The 18,460-nt window shown below is 33.0% G+C and overlaps 1 protein-coding gene across 4 annotated transcripts in view; it reads left to right on the top strand.

Annotated features, from left to right (window-relative positions):
- EPHA5 (EPH receptor A5) overlaps positions 1-18,460 on the top strand; it is a 345,340-nt gene that overhangs the window by 229,630 nt on the left and 97,250 nt on the right. For all 4 annotated transcript variants that reach the window (XM_038556196.1, XM_038556194.1, XM_038556195.1 and 1 more), the window contains exon 6: positions 18,067-18,191. In XM_038556196.1, coding sequence (XP_038412124.1) covers positions 18,067-18,191 — 125 coding nt within the window. The remainder of the gene's footprint in view (positions 1-18,066; positions 18,192-18,460) is intronic.

Here is an 18,460-nt window from a genome sequence, read left to right as displayed (position 1 = left end):
ATGGAAGCTCTTTATTTTCTGATCTGAGGATTTTAGCAACTATAAGAACTTTTCAGAGAGTAGAGAGTAAAATTTTCTACATCTAGAAAAATGCTTGAGAATATTTCTAGAATCTGTCAATATGATTAGATATCCCAGCTCTCTCTTTATGGTCATGTGAATTGGTACCAAGGTCTGTAATGTTTTGACTTCTTAATTTCTTTTACACTCTAAAAATCCTTTGAAGATGAAAAAGACCAGATCAATGCTATTAGGATTATTATGCCTTCAGCATATGTCTTCATCTAAATGCAGCAAATATTATTCCTGGTCCATAGTGGTCTAATCAATGCAGCTGCTTCCTCTCTGTGCTGGGAGACCTCTATTAGTGGATACAAATTGACTACTGATCCCAAATACCTATGACACAACTCTTAAATTCTCCATGGCAGTAAGTTGGGATTTAATATGTGGTAATAAAGCATCCTGAATGTTCATGAACTTGCCCAGGATGTATATTTATTTTATGACCAAGTGTTAGTCAGGATTTGGAAACTACCAGTGATTTGCCTTTCCTTTTATGTGGTCCTTGTAAGGTAATATTGGCCCTTAATGATAAATTCCTTTACCTACATACACCACAATTTACATACAAGGGAGGTAATGGGGGATATTATAGGGACCCTTATTTTTTGTGTTGTGCCATTTATATACTTTATTTTAATTTCTATATCTTAATAAAGCATGGTGTCTGGTTTAAGCATTTTTTAGAAGAAATGGGAAATTCACATAAATTATTTCTGAACAGAGCATGCCCTGGTTTGGGTTCTTCAGGGTTTTAACAAAAATTAGTAATCATTTGGTTTTAAGATTACAATTTAATTCAAGGGGGAATTTTTTTTCTTATTCCAATAGAATTTTTAAACAGTTGATGGGACATTGCAGTAATTTCTGTAGAAGGCCCATGATGAATGGAAAAGTGATTTGGAGGTGAAGCAAAGGAATGTATTTTTAAAATATTTGGTAATGTTTCAAAGAGAATTAGATGAATTTTCAAGAGGAAAAAAAAGCTGCATAAATGAATGTAAATGGATATTAAAGGTCTGTGTTTAAATAACCCTATGGAAAGTGTTTGGAAATATGTACATAAAATATAATTTGATAGGTGCAATTAACAGTTCCATAATAGAGACATGATCACAAATATATTGCCTTAAAACATACTATTATGTGGAAAGGCACAGCCTACAAAGTGATATAAATTAAACCCAAAATATGGCAAAAATCAAAATATATATACATGTGGTAGATTGAATAATAGCCCTACAAAATATTTATATCTTAGTCCTTAAAATCTCTAAATACGCTACCTTAAATGACAAAGAGGCTTTGTGGATGTGATAAAGTTAAGGATTTAAGGTTAATAGATTGTCCTGTATGATTAGTGTAGACCCAATATAATTATAAAGTTCCTTATAAAAAAGTGGAAATAGAATGAGAGCTAGAGAAAGATATGTCTGTGGATCCCAAAGCTGGAGTGGTGTGCTCGGAAGGTAGAAGGGGCTAGAGACATGAAATGCCAATAGCTTCAAGACACTGGAGAAGCCAGTGAATAATGTCCTTCTGAAAACTTCAGAAGGAATGCAGCCCTATTAATATTTTTATTTTAGACTTTTAACCTCTTTAAAGGAATACATTTGTAGGCTTTTTTAGCCACTAAGCACGTGGTAGTTGTTGCAGTAATAGGAAATTAATACAATAGGATTTTTTGCCAGGGCTGGGTTAAAGTGTATCTGGCTGTCTGGGTGAGTGGAATCAAGAATTATATGCCTGTATTCTGGCCAAACTATATTTATCATAATACATTCCAAGGAAATATCAAAGATATTAGTATGGTCTTAGGACTTGGTTTCAACAAATAAGGGTATAATAATTAGGGCCTTCGAATATTTTGTTGTATGTATATTACTTTTTAATATGAAGCCCTCCCTAAATTTTTCCTTATGTCTGTATTCTAATGTTAAGAACAAGTAATGTGTTTGTTTATTGATGTCATTTTTAAGGTCACCAAAATACAGAAAACTATATTAAAAATAAGTATCATGTTGTATTTTTGTGAACTAAAAAGAATGAATTTGAGTACTCAATTGTACCAAGTATTTCTTTATTTCAGTCTAGGTTAGGTACTTAATTACATATGATGCTTTGAAATAAGTGGGTGAAATTGTTTTATATGTGTGTGCGCATATATAAAATACATATATATACAGACATACATATAGTATATCAATACATATAATCTATGTTCATTTAATATACATGCATAAGTATATATAATGAGATGCTTAGTAAAATTAATTTGAAGAATAATGCTTCATTCTATATAGAGGCAGCAGGTGAATTATCTTTAGAATCAGACATATCTGTGTTTAAGTTCTAACTCCACTGCTTAAGAGCTATTCGTCCTGAAAGTATAGATGTACTCAATGTATTTATATTTATGCATTACATATATTTATATGTATTTTTGTGCACATATATACTTACATATGTATTTGTGTATTACATATTATATATACATTTATGAATTTATATAATATTTTTACCTATTTTCTCAACAATTAAGATATAGTTTGTTCTAGGCAGATATAACAGCAATAGTAGGAAGTGAAAATTAGTGGACTAATGGCAATGAATGAAGAAAAATGATGAAGGGTTTGATTGAAAGAACTCAACACAGCAATCTAGGGCTACTGAAGATAATTCTCAACCAGAATATATTCAATCTAATGACTGTTGCTTCTATTAATTAACACTCACTATAAACAGGTGCAAATAAACCTTGCTTCCAGTATTTTTGAGTGATTTTGCTGTATCACAAATTTCTCTGCCTTGTTTCACTTCCTTATCTCTGGTTATTTTCAGCATTTACACACATGATGTTATAACTGTCAATTATGTATAAGCATGTCTTTGAAGAATACATTAAAATTATATTTATTGCAATTCTTAGTAATTTTCACCTGCCCTCATATTCAAGAATTGGTTATTCTTGTTTCATTTTTATTCATCAGATAGATTCGAACTTATAATGTCTGGAAGGCCACTTTCAGGTTTACTCCTTTTAGAATTCTAAATAAAAGCTAACATAAAAGTAAAAATGGCATTTGTCACAGTCTTACATACAGATTTTGAAAAACCAAGATTCCATTGTTTTCAATGATAATATCACATTTTTACCACCTATCAGAAATATCTTGTAGCAGTTTCCTGTTTCATTGGCTTTTTAATTGATTGGATCTTTTTCTTTTTTCTTGAGCACCTACCATGTGCTTGTTCTCTTTCCAGTTACAGAGGATACAAAGACAAATGAAGCCACTCACTGTACTCAAGAGTTATATAGTTATATAGTCTGGGAAGCAGGTAAATAGATCTCAGAGGAATGGTTTTACTTTCTGCATCTGTGGTATATAATATTTTCCCAAATGAATTATTTTTAACATCCCAGTTTTTTTTTAATTCTTTTTTATTATTATTATTTTTTTTAATTTTTATTTATTTATGATAGTCATACACAGAGAGAGAGAGAGAGAGGCAGAGACAAAGGCAGAGAGAGAAGCAGGCTCCATGCACCGGGAGCCCGACGTGGGATTCGATCCTGGATCTCCAGGATCGCGCCCTGGGCCAAAGGCAGGCGCCAAACCGCTGCGCCACCCAGGGATCCCAACATCCCAGTTTTATGATCACTCGCCAGGATATGTGGAGTTGTTGATTGCAGAAGTCCAAGTGACTAGTCTCTGACACCTATTAGTTTTTCAGTAATAATATGAAAGAAGGAAGAGAGAAGATTAATGGAGGATTTCTGGTACTAATCTTTTTCCCTATGGCAGCCTCTTAAAAGACCCTGTGACAGAGACAGAGGTAGATGGCTTGAGTTTTGGGGAAAGGAATGTGCTGGGACAAATAAAGGAGAGATTTACATGAAATCCCAACATCCCTCTGGTGTGACTCTAGAGTGCAGACACTGCTTGTTCTACTGTAACTCCTTGCAAGTTATTTATTCTACATTAAGTATCAAAGTCTATTAAATATATATATATTTAAATATATGTAAATTAAAGGATATTCATGTCTGTTTGTATGATAATTGCATGATAATATTTGAGAGTTTAACTGGGCATTTCTGAGTGGTGGAGAAGACTGAGCTGTGTCTACCATGCACAAAATTTCCCAGAATCCAGAGTCCATCTTATCTGTGGTGCAGCAAATGGAGAGCAGTCATTATCGATGTACCACTAATGGTTGTGAGGGTTGTGATTTATCTTGGGGCTTTTTTCCAGGAGAAAATTTTCCAGTTTCATCAGTATGGTATATACACACATATATAGAGCTCTCACACATTTGAATGTTCTCTTCTAGATGTGTTATGGCGGACAAAATTGTTTTGAATCATTCCTTGTTATGAAACTCAGAGTAGACACAATTATATGTCATCAAGTGCAACTTTATAAAATGCATCATCCTGGGCATTTTACAGCTAGAATTTTGCACTCTATTTTATTCATTTATGTATTTATGTATATATGTATTTATTTATTTACTTTTGTTTTTTGGTAAATATGAACACAAACCACTGTTGCAGTAGATCCAAAAAGATGAACCTTATGCCATTTGAACTTTTGATGACAAATGTATAGTGCTATATTTTGTTGGCTTTCAAAATTTCTAGTGATCACTGTGAGGAAAAAATGGGCTTACATGCAACTTGAGCATTGCTGAGGTTTTCCACAACTTGGAGAATATGTGAGTTTGATTCCCTTAAATTAGTCCCATGGTAAGAGCCAGGGAATTAAATATCTGATAACATTACTAATTTGGAACAGAATATATTGATTTGGCTTTTCCCTGGACTTTAAAACATTGACTTACTGTAATCATTACTCTTTTATTTTTTTCTAGTTATAGGCTGTCATGTTACTGCTAGAAATTATACTATTTAAAAGATATTGTGATTGGGATGCTTATTAAATCAGCTGATAAGTACCACTCAGTTCTCTCTGGTTATTTTGTAGTCATAAAGTTTAATTTTTTGTTTGTTTGTTTGTTTCTACTGGCACAATTTCAGATTTTAAAGGAGTCTTGGCAAATGGCCTCAGAGAAAATATATTTAGGAAAAGAAGATGTGATGGCCTTGAACTTTAATGGTACACTAGGAGCCTAATCTGTTTTTATAAACAATCAATAATAAATGATAGCTTATTATCATGGTTCCTGTTAAATAATTCTTATTGCTTGCATAGCTATATAAAATTAGGACCAATGGGAAGAGATAAAGGGAAAAACATGAGTTATTTATATTTATGATGTGTTTATTTTGCTCCTTAAAATGGTAGATCAGACTAGTTTAAAATGTGAAAATCTTGAAGTAATTAAGAATTGAAGTTTCCACTGTATTTCTTTGTTACTGTTGGTGGATTATTCTGTGGTGAAGACCTTTTATAATGTGTGTTTATAAGAAAATATTTTTTTATGAAAAAAGAACATGAGTTATAAGAATGTGTTGACTTAATTATTATTTATCCATCTCTGAAACTAAATGTCATATCTTTAATTGAAGTTTAATATGGATAAATAATATTGAAAATTATATATAGGGCTATGTTCCCTTGGATATAATGTAACTGAATAATACTGTGTTGATTAAAGTTTTTCTACTGTGTCACATTATTTACTAGATAGAACTTAATTTTATTTAAAAAGGGTACTGTAAAAATTGTTTAAACTCTGTTTCTCATAAAATGGGTACTGCAGTTATTGAGATTAAATAATCATTGACATGAAGGCCACTTTGTGTACTAAAAATTCTATTAGAGAGTAATAAGCAATAAATGGAAAATAAATTCTATGATAATTTATTTGATGCGGAATTAATTTTGTTATCCAGACAGAGGCGTGTTGTCATTTTACACATAGTTATATTTAATACTTGTTTTTGTAATTTGCATGATTGTTTTGGAAAATGGTGACAATAAATGCTAGTGCATAGTTTCTCTGTTTTTATTATTCCCATTTTCTTTTCTAATTAACATCATTGTGAATATGACTTCAAAATGATATTTGAAGCATATGGTTTTATACTATTAAGTCTAATCATGCCAAAAATTGCTTCTTTGCAATTAAGTTCCTTTTCTTTCTTACTGAAAACAATTAACTTTCAATATCTTATGATTTTAAAGTCTGAAAAAAATACACTCTACCTAGTGGGACATCTTAGTTCATAGGTTCTTTTTATTAAAAAGGATATCATCTCTCTAGAACTAGTGACATTTAAGGCTAGGTTTTTGTGGAAGGGTCTTTCAAAACCTCTCTAAGATCATATATCAAAAGATCCAGTGGCAGTCTCTTAAAAAGGAGTGATTGTAGGTTTTGTCTGAATGAGCAGATTGAATTTTTATTTGAGAAAGAAACCGCTAAAATGCCCTCTTTCTTTAGAAGAGAGCATGGATACCAGGTGTGTTGAGAATTTTTTTTTTTTTTTGTCAGTGGTATCAAATGACAATGTAACGATAAGTAGATCTTAAGTATAGAATAACTGTGTATATATGTATATGTATAATTTATTCTCTAAAATACAAAATATATGATATTTAGTGTGTATGTATTTCAAAATATCTGCCATACTTTTCCATTTTAACAACTTCAGATATGTTTATAATTTTATTCAATTGCATTTCTTACTTATTTTTTAAAAATGTAGTTTCTTGACTTATTTTCTTACCTTTAAATGATAGATGTGTACTCTATAGCTCTAAAACTGATGTAGTTTCTGCGCTTTGCAGGCATTTTTCTCAGCACTACCCAAATATTAACTCACATGCTCTAGACTAAGTTTGATGCATTTTGGTACTTGGGGGAGAGCTCTAAGTGTGTTTGCAGTGTGCCCGTCCAATTATGAAAGTAGAAATGGAACACTGTCCAACAGACAGCACCAATGCAAGATTGGGATAAAAGAGGAATTATTAAATAGCCTTGGTATATTTAACTTCAGGATAAATCAAATTCAACAGATAGTAGTTATAGTTACTCATGATAAGAGGATAGAAAATAATATGGTGTCAGTTTGTCCCAGTGATTAGCTAGACTTCTAGTGTTCTTCCTATTTCATTTTACCTTCATTCTATTTCTCATGAATTTATTGAAAAATTTACCATTTAGTTTTATTAAAATTGATTTTATGAATCTCTTATAACTTATTTTACATCTACAACTTTCTTTTATATTGAACCACTAAAGTATGGTGCAATACAAAGGAAAAAAATCAAGTCCATTGAGAGAGATTTTAGTCATTAATTTTCTTTTTTTTTAATTTTTATTTATTTATGATAGTCACAGAGAGAGAGAGAGAGAGAGAGAGAGAGAGAGAGGCAGAGGACATAGGCAGAGGGAGAAGCAGGCTCCATGCACCGGGAGCCCGACATGGGATTCGATCCCGGGTCTCCAGGATCGCGCCCTGGGCAAAGGCAGGAGCTAAACCGCTGGCCACCCAGAGATCCCTAGTCATTAATTTTCATACTATTTATTTCAGTCTACATAAGGAAAAAATAAATAATTACCCATTCTCATAAGAAATTACTGGAGGCATAGAAGATTTGAAACAGAGACTAGTTAGGCGAAAGAACATGGTATGTGCACAAGGATGGAAGCAGATATGAGATATAAGAAGTTGTGTTTCAAACATACACAGACACAAACATACACAGACACAAATATGTACACTCTAGGAGACTTATTGCTATAAAATTGATGTACCATAGACTGCACAGAGAATGCACAATTTGATAAGTTTTAATGTATGTATACACCTATGAAACATCACCACAAACAAGATAGTGAGCATTTCCACTTCTCCCAACAGTTTCCTTGGGTTCTTTCATAAGCCAGTCAAAAAAAAGAATACATATAGTATGACTTTATTTATTTAACACTCTAGAAAATGCAAATGGATCCACTGTAACAGAAAGAAGATCATTGCCCATTTCCATTCTTACTTGCCAAAGACTGTAAGGATCTAATATCATTCAGAGTCTGTTCTAATGACTAATCAGGTTACAATGAAACAGACACAAAGAATTTTCAGATTTTATGGAGATTGCACTCTAGTTGGACTAAACCAGAATATGTGTAAATGAACAAACAAATCAGTTTACACCAAATGATAATGGATTAGGAAAATATCAAATATAAGAAGAAATAATACCCAAATGAAGAAAGGCAAATATATATGGTAACAGAGATCAGAATATAACAGTCAATAATAGGGAGCTGAAGTTTAAGGCAACAGCAGCTCAAAAATCATCAATACTTATCCAGTCTCTAACTTCAGTTTTCTAAGTTCATATAATTTTGTTAAAAGAATAACTAACCCTAGCACACTTTACCTTTAGTAATTTCCAACTTCCACTGGTAAAATGATTCAATCAGAGAGTCTTTATTAAAAACAGGGAGTCCTTGGTCCAAGTCTGACAACCTGAGTCAGAATTTCCTGGAAAGAAACCTAATAATCTGTACTTTTAGTGAAAACTGGCCCAGACCTACCTGGATAACAAGAAGCTCCTAAATATGATGAATTGTGCATGGCAGAGACAGTAGTGATTTCCAGCTGGCAGATAGTGACAATCCACCTGGTCAAACTTTGACCTGGGAATCAAATCGTGGATAGTTGTATATTTTAAAACTTGTGTGCAAATAAACTAATACATTATTCATGTGAGGGGACTTTTGTAGGAAAGTAAAAGAAGTGCCATCTGAAGAAATTTTAACACATTCATGGACTGTCACAGACTGAGGATTTCAATGTCGTCTTGTTTATTTTTCACAAAGCGTTAAGACCCAAAACATAGGGAAATAAGTCATGTGCATGGAGTTTATTTATTTATTTATTTATTTATTTATTTATTTATTTATGATATATTTTAAATACAAGTAATCAACACGTGATCCTATCTATAATTTGTCTACACAAATAGCATTGGTTAGAATGACTGATAAATGGTATTTTCTTATTCCATTTAACACAATTAAGTTTTATGTTTTCATAATTCTCTTTTTTTAAGATTTTATTTATTTATTCATGGGAGACACAGAAAGAGAGTGGCAGAGGCATAGACAGAGGGAGAAGCAGGCTCCCTGCAGGGAGCCCAATGCAGGACTGGATCCCAAGACCCTGGGATCATGACCTGAGCCGAAGGCAGACGGTCAACCACTGAGCCACCCAGTCGCCCCTTCATCATTCTCTTTTAAAGCTATTTTTAGAGACATTCAATACTAAATGAGCTATTAATCATTTTAACACTTAAAAATTCAACACCTTTTAGTGCAATAAAAAAATCTATGACTATCAAGGAAGTTTACCTATAACTATTCATTACTATAGATTCATGAAATTCACCAGACATAGAATATAATACATCTTATCTCTATATGTACTTTGCCTTTTGGAGGCAAACATTTAGAACATTTAGAATATTTAGAATAGTGACACATTCAGAAAAGAAGCTACAAAGAATTTTGATTGATACATGTTGAAAAGCTTATAGAATTATGGAGAATTTATTATTGAAGTCTTAAACAATTGTCTGCTATTTTACAACTGATATTATTACAAACAGTCTTTATTTGGTACCCACTATATACCTGGCATTATGCATATGGAATCATATCTCAACCTTACAAAAAGATGATTGAATCACTCTTACTAGTTAAATATAAAAAGGACCTTTACAGAGATTAAGTAATCTAAACAGGGCCACACAGCTAGAAAATGGTTGGCTGCCAAAGGATTAGAAGCCAATTTTGTTTGACTTCAAAGCTATGCATGTCATGTCACTCTTTCCTATGTGGAGACAGCATGTCTTAAACTAGATTTCTGTATTTTTGAAGAGCTAGATGGCATGCTGCTTTACAATAATAGCAAAGTTTTGTATATCATTGCCTGAGCTGCTGAGATGTTAGAGATTTTTTATATTATATCATTATCAATAAGTCAGAAAATGGATTAGCAATTCTTTAACCACTAGACATATATACTGGCATTGAACAATTAAGTAAATGAATGGCAGATGGTGGGAACAAATGTGGGAGTGCAAGGTTACAGATAAGTAGTGTGGAAGCTTGAATGTCCTCATTCCCTATCAATTTATGCCCTCTGCCACCTTGTCCTTCCTTCCTCTCCTTCCCTTTCCCTCTTACTCATTTCACTCCATTGCTACCTGACCTGTGTTGCAACTGATTAGAGTTGGTAACATCAGTATGTATTCACGTTTAGCTTAATATATGTGTGTGTGTGTGTGTGTTTGTGTGTGTGCAGATAGATAGATATAGATATACACAAATTGATGTAAACACATTTATTTCCTAGTTCTGTTACCTGAAAGGAGAAGCAATGACACCCCAGTAGGAAGGAACACATTCAGAAATTGGCTTCTAAAAATGTTCTCCAATAAAAGAAGCCAGTGCTCCTAAGGGAAAAGACTGATTCTAGAAGTAGACAGTAAATAAGCAAGAGGAGCCTGGAGCATCTGATTTGGTAGTGCCAGAAACTAAAACCAAAACAAAATAAAACAAAAAACTATAGGGAAAAAAAAGAAAACTATCAAACCCACAATGATAAGGGTATGCCAAAGAAACATAGGAGCTAACTGAAAGACTAATCAATGGTCAAAGCTTTGACAATTTTAGTTAACAAAATAAAGCATCCGATTTTATACCAAAGTATAAAAAATCTGTGTCCATATTAATGTAAATACATGATTAAACAAACAAGAAAAAACAAATAAGGAAGAATGGGCAAATCTGTGCAGAAGAATTCCAAATAATTTATGCAAATACTCCAACCTTAAGGAAGTAGAATGTAACTCCCCGCTCCTTAAGTGCAGGTTGCACAGAGTGACTTCCTTCCAGAGATTACAGTGCAGAAAATTGGAAAAGAAGAATAATTTTACAGTGGAGAAAACTGATTAACTGATAAAGTACTGCAGTTGGGCGATCAAGGTTAACCTAATAGTGATGATATGCTGATATTATGTATCTTTAATATGATGCAATGAAATGGAGCTTTACGCTTGTAGTGTTTCTCCAAAAAAACTCATAACCTCGGTCTAGTCATATGGGAAAAACGTAAAATCAATAACAATTGAGAAATAGTCTAATACTTGACCAGTATACCTCAAAAACCCCAAAAGCACAAAATCAGACAAAGTCTGAGGAAGTATTACCACCAAGAGGATCCTAAGGGGACATGATGACTATATTGTGTAATATGGTATACTGGATGGAATATTGCAACAGAAAAAGGGTAATAGGTAAAAAACAAGGAAATCTGAATAAAGTATGGACTTTAGTTATAATAATGTGCCAATGTGTTCACTAATTGTGACAGATGTACTATATATACTGCTGTAAGATATTCCTGATATCTTATACAAGGAAACACTAGGTGTGCGTATATGGGAACTTCTTATACTCTCTTTATAATATTTATATAAATGTAAAACTATTTTAAACTAAAAAAATTAAGCAAACAGACAAAAACATTAGCCTGTAATAGAAACTATTACTAGCCTGAAGGATCAGTATCATGTTTACCATACCAGTACTTAAAGGTCCTCTTCACTATAGAAGCTGTAATGCACAATTTGGAATGTTTCCACAGATCCAACATGTGAAGTTAAGAATTTATGTAAATTTTTTGTTCTAATCACAATTTGATGCCTTTAGTATTTTTGTGCTTCCTACCCTATGTCAGTAATAGTTGTATCATTTAACATCAATCAACAACATTTCACAGGCAGAAACGCTCTAAGTCATCATTCTTATTTTGTCCCAGGCTAACTTAATAAAAGGTTAAGTGGGTAGAACAAAAGTATCAGTGGGGAAGATAACTAGGATAATTAAACATGCTCTTGATGCTGACAAATCTGGTCACAATTGTTTTAATATGCATGATATCTATAAAATACTATGCAAAAGTAAAGTGCTGCCATTCACAATTTGTGCATCATGCCCCCAGGAGCTGTCAGTGTCCCCACTTTCATCAGCTTTACCCATTTGAGGCAGAGATGGTCTCATCACAGAGGAATTTATTCCTCAACGGTTCTAACCTGAGTATGGTCTTCTCTTCCCATTCCGACCAAGCTTTAAAGAATACTGTTTAGCCTCTGAGAAAACCGAGTTTGAAAAACAATGTTTTTTTGTTGTTGTTTTTGTTTTTGTTTTTAAATCAAGCAGTCTTTGAAAGCCACACAATTTCTGTTTAACTTCATGGATGTAAGTAAATAACAACGTATTCTGCTTCAGACCGCTTATATCTACGCTAATATTTATTTGACGGCTTCACTTTGAAATAATTATTTTATTAAAGAATTAAGATTTTTAAAAGATTTCATTTATTTATTTGAGAGAGAGCACTAGTACGGGAAGGGGCAGGGAGAGAGGGACCAGCAGACTCCCTGCTGAGCAGGAAGCCAAGGAGCAGACCATGCAGGGCTGGATCCTGGGACTCCAGGATCCTGCCCTGAGCTGAAAGCAGACACTGAACCGACTGAGCCACCCGGGTGCCCCAAATAATTAAGTTTTAAAATAAAACCCAAATCCCCAAATAATAAGATCCTACTATATGCACCTTAGATGAGACAAACTCAGTTTTGAATGATACATGATGATGTATGTATTTCCCATTCATTCATTCATGCATCCATTCAGCAAATATTTATTAAATTTCTAGATGCCAAGTAATTTTCTGGTAATTTTTTATAGCAATGAGCTAAACCAAATTAATTCCTACTAAATGGAGTATACATGTTATATTCAATTTATGAATAGAAAAATGACACTACCATTAACTTGTTACTGTTCCTATTAGAGTATATTTGTGACTTTGCTATAAATACTGTGATGAACTCGGGGGCCCATAGTCTGCTCTTTCTTGTTTCCATATCTTCTGGATGCTTTGTCCATAGTGGCAAATATGGCATGACTTTTCCTTCCTGAGGAAATCGATAAGGACTCTGAACCTTGCCACAATACAACTGTGAGAACTACCAGTCAATTATAATTTCCATGGCAGTAAACAAAATGCAATTTCAGAGGTACTTTTAGACAATTTGGTTTTATATGCACACTGTGTGTTCTGTAGCATTGCAGAAAATTCTGAGGAACTGGACATGTTTAAGAAAACAAGATAAAGCTAAACATATGAACCCTCTGAACCTGAGTATCACAGAGCTCTGTGATTGAAAGAATAAAAGTACACAATGAAGTACCAAAGTCATTATCGCCCTATATGGGTTTACAAAACACTAGATAGCTAATTTTTCTCTCCTACAGGTCGTATCTGTTTTCATTTATTTTCATTTTATTGAAAGACATACTTCACCCTTGAGTTTCATGGTTAATTTTGTTGACATAGTAAAGTAATTTTTATTTTAAAAGGTTTACAATAAACCTTTTAAAAGGTTTTGTTTATATTACTTTGATTTTTACCAGTGGTTTACCTATACATATTTATTGGACCCTCCTTTGTCCCAGGCATTGTTGTTCTAGGTCTAGGAATTTAGCAGTGAATAAAATAAACACTATCCTGTTGTCATAAAAATTGCATTCTACTTGAGAGGATTGAAAAAAAGCAAATCTACAATTCAGATATGTATATCAGCTAGTGCAAGTGCAAGAGCTAAGAAGAAAAATAAAGCCCTAAAGGAGCAGAGAGCAAGGTGAAAGAGGGGGAAGAGTGGGCATTGGTTACTTCAGTCATAGAATGGACAGGAAAGGTCTCGGTGAGAAAACTACAGGATAGGCAACTAGCTCTAGAGAAGTCAGGGTGGAAGCACCTCTGAATGACGGAATGCCAAGTGCAGAGTTCTTTGGCAGAAGTATGTCTGAAGTGTTCTAAGAACAGAACGCTGGGGCAGAGGAGCTAGCAGGAGGTGAAGTAAGAAACGATGCAGGGTGCCAGACGATGTTGATCCTTCTATGCAATTCTGGATTTGTCTTCTACTCTTGACTGAATAAATTATATAATGTTATTCGTTATATATTTACACTATATAATATATAAATTGCATATATTTAATATATAATTTTAATCTCATTGGATGTTTAATAGTGTTCAGACAGGGCTATCCACTATTCATTGGTTAGACACTCTTTACTATTGCTGAGATCTTTTCTACCTTATTTATGTTCATTATACACATATGCATTATATAATATGTATTATACATGATGTCTCTCTCTCTCTCTCTCTCTCCATACACACACACACACACACACACACACACACACACACACACCATCCATTAGTCCATGATGATCTCTCCTATGTCCTATCAAAGCTAAAAATGCCAAAAAATAGGGACGCCTGGATGGCTCAGCAGTTGAGCATCTGCTTTCGACCCAGGATGTGATCCTGGAGTCAGTCCTGGGATCAAGTCCCACATGGGGCTTCCTGAAAGGAGCCTGTTTCTCCCTCTGCCTGTATCTCTGCCTCTCTCTCTCTCTTTATCTCTCTCTGTGTCTCTCATGAATAAGTAAAATATTTTAAATATTGGCAAAAATAATCTACATCAAGAAAAATATTAGTCAACATATATCTGTGTTATCAAACCCAGAATCTATACAAATCTCTACAGATTGACAAAATGGTTGTTGAATCAAATATCCATATGTTTGGAATCCAGATATTAAAATAGCATAGATTTTTTTTCTATTTTAATCGGAAATTCATTCAATAGGCACTGACAGACAGCATTGAACACCATAAGTAATTGTTAGTTCTAATAAAATATTTGGAGGAAATGGAAATGAAGGAAAATGTTCCTTTTTTATTAAACTATAACTGATATGCAATATTAAATTAGTTTCAGGTGCACAAGATAGTGAGTCAATATTTTGTTATATATTACAGAATGATCACCACAATAGGCCAAATTATCTGTCACCACGTGAAATTGTTGCAATATTCCCTATGCTGTACATTACATCCCCATAGCTTATTTCTTTCATAACTGTAAGTTGATATATCTTAATCCTTTTCACCAGTTCACCTGTCTCCTCATCCCTCTACTCTGGCAACCACTCTTTGATTTTCTGCATCTGTGAGTCTGTTTCTGTTTTATTAGTTTGTTTTTTTTAAGCTCCACACATAAGTGAAATCATATAGTATTTGCCTTTCTTTGTCACACTTACTTCACTTAGTATCCTACCTTTTAAGTCCATCTACATTGTCACAAATGACAACTGACAAGTCAACTTGGGACGCCTGGGTGTCCCAGCGGTTGAGCGTCTGCATTCGGCCCAGGGCATGATCCTGGAGTCCCAGGATTGAGTCCCACATCAGGTTCCCTGCATGGAGCCTGCTTCTCTCTCTGCCTATGTCTCTTCCTCTCTCTCTGTGTGTCTCTCATGAAAAATTAAATGAAATCTTTTTAAAAAGTCACCTAGTATACTACTGTTTAGATCCATCCTCGTTGTCACAAGATTTCATTTTTTATGGCTGAGTAAAATACACATATTATACTCACATGTATATATACCATATATTTCACATACACATGTATATATACCATATATATCACATAAGTATATACAACATCTTTGATATATAGTCATCTATTAATGGACAATTTGGTTGCTATTGTAAATGATGATGCAAAGAACATAGGGGTACATGTATCTTTTCAAATTGGAATTTTCATATTTTTGGGTAAATACCCATAAAGGGAATTACTAGATCTAATGGTAGTACTTTTTGCAATCTCTTGAGGAATCTTCATTTTCTTTTCATAGCAGCTTCACCAACATATCCACCAACAGTACACCAGTGTTCCCTTTCTTTTTCACATCCTTGCCAACACTTGTTATTCCTTGTCTTTCTGATAATAGGCATTCTGACAGGTGTGAGACAGTGTCTTATTGTGGTTTTGATTTGTATTTCTCTGATGATTAGTGATATTGAGCATCTTTTCATATGCCTGTTGACTGTCTTCTTTGATAAAATGTTTATTTAGTTCCTCTGCTCATTTTTTTTAATCACAGTATATTTTTGTTATTGAATTGTGTGAATTCTTTATATATTTTGGTTATCAACCCCTTATTGGATATACAGTTTGCAAATATCTTCTCTTATTAAGGAGGTTGCCTTTTCATTTTTGTTGATGGTCTCCTTTACTGTGCAAAGATTTTTAATTTTATGCAGTCCCCCCCCCCTTTTTTTTTACATTTTTGCTTTTGTTGCTTTTACCAGGAGAGACGTATCTAAAAAATTACCACTAAGATTCGTGTCAAAGATATTACTGCTTATGTTTTATTTTATGTTTTAAATCTTATATTTAAATCTTTAATTCATTTTAGTTAATTTATGTGAATAATATAATGGTCAAGTTTTATCCTTTCAACTGTGGCTGTCCAGTTTTCTGAACATTATTTATTGAAAAGATTGTTCTTTCCCCATTGTATCTTCTTCCTTCTCTTATCATAAATCAATTGGCCATATACGAGTGAGTTGATATCTGGACTTTCTATTCTATTCCATAGATCTATGTGTCTGTTTTTCTTCCAATATCATGCTATTCTGAACACTGCAGCTTTGTAATACAGTGTGAAATCAAGTAGTGTGATACTCCTAGCTTGTTACTTTTTTTTCAAGACTGCTTTGGCTATTTGGGGTATTTTGTGATTGTACACATTTTAGGATTATTAGTTATAGTTCTATAAGAAATAAAATCGGTAGGGATTTCATTGAATATGTAGATTTCTTAGGGTGGTATGGACATTTTTAAAATATTAATTCCTCCAACCCATGAGTATAACACATCTTTCCATTCATTTATGTTGTCTTCAATTTATTTCCTCAGTATCTTATAGTTTTCAGAATATAAGTTTTTCACCTCTTTGGTTAAATTTATTCCTAAATATCCTTTTTAATGTAATTGCAAATGTGATTTTTCTCTTAATTTATCTTTCTGAGAGTTCACTATTAATGTATAGAAACACAAAAAATTTCTGTATATTAATTTTGTATCCTGCAACTTGAATAAAATAATTTATTAATTTTGGTAGGTTTTTTTTTGGTAGAGTCTTTAGCTTTTTCTATATATGGTATGTTATCTGCAAAAAGTGACACTTTTTTTTTTCTAATTTGGATGTCTTTTATTTCTTTTTCTTGCCTAATTTCTATGACTAGGACTTCTAATATGATATTTAATAAAAGTTGTGGAAGTGGGTATCCTTTTCTTGTTCCTTATCTTAGAGAAAAAATTTATTAGATTAGGAAAATGTTTATTTTATCTGCTACTATTTTCAAGAAATATCACAAGTTTAATAACTTATTTTTGAAGGCAATCCCCATTATATTTAACATATGATTTATTAATGATTTTAGGACCCACATGATTAAAAAATTATTAAAAAGCATTAATTTTATGAAAATATAGTATTGATAATCACGTGTGTTAGTACAATGGGATATATATTATGCAAGGTTAATGAATTTTAGAAATGTGGAAGATATATAAGTTCATCAGGAATGTCTTTGTTATATAAGATAATTAAGATACTTCATCTATCTTTCTTAACTTTATAGAGAAAATGTAAAATTAAGACTCTTTGTGACTATAAAATGGGTTTTGCTTGTTTTGTTTTGTTTAGATTTTATTTATTTATTTGACAGAGAGAGAGCTCAAGTAGGCAGAGTGGCAGGGAGAGGAAGAGGGAGAAGTATACTCTCTGCTGAGCAGAGAGCATGATGGGATGATCCCAGGACTCTGGGATCATGACCCCAGCCAAGGCAGGTGCCCTGGGAATACAGTTTTAAGAAAATTTTCAGGATACTTGATTTATATTTGCAAAACATTTTACAATCTGTAAAACTTTCTATTATATAGAGAAAGTAAAATCGTTTTCAGGTTAAAAGAAAATTTAATTGTTTAGGTAGTTCTTGTTTAATTGTTAATGGTAGTTATACGACATATAGCTCATTGTAATTTCAGGGCTCTGTTAATCATGTTCCTCTTTATTTGCACTATTTTGCAGCTCCATCTCCAGTTACCAATGTGAAAAAGGGGAAGATTGCAAAAAACAGCATCTCTTTGTCTTGGCAAGAGCCAGATCGTCCAAATGGAATCATCCTGGAGTATGAAATCAAATATTTTGAAAAGGTGAGAGTAATAGAATAAAGAAAGTCCTTTCTTCTTTTTTTCAGTTTAGCGACCACAATTATCCAATTTTTAGAAAAGCATGTTGCAATTTTATGTGTAAATCAATGACAATTGATTCTACAGTCATGATTATGGAGGTTAGAAATGTATAGGGAGCACTCTTTGTGTTCTTCTGGTGCCAAATAGTTTATGCTGCCGGACTACTGCCATGTAGTCTAACATCAGCTTAACTAGGTTTCACAGCATTAAAAGATGAAGTCATAGGACAT

Source organism: Canis lupus, chromosome 13 (genome assembly GCF_011100685.1).
Source record: "Canis lupus familiaris isolate Mischka breed German Shepherd chromosome 13, alternate assembly UU_Cfam_GSD_1.0, whole genome shotgun sequence".
Lineage (NCBI taxonomy): Eukaryota > Metazoa > Chordata > Mammalia > Carnivora > Canidae > Canis > Canis lupus.
This window is presented reverse-complemented; position numbering and strand designations above follow the sequence as displayed.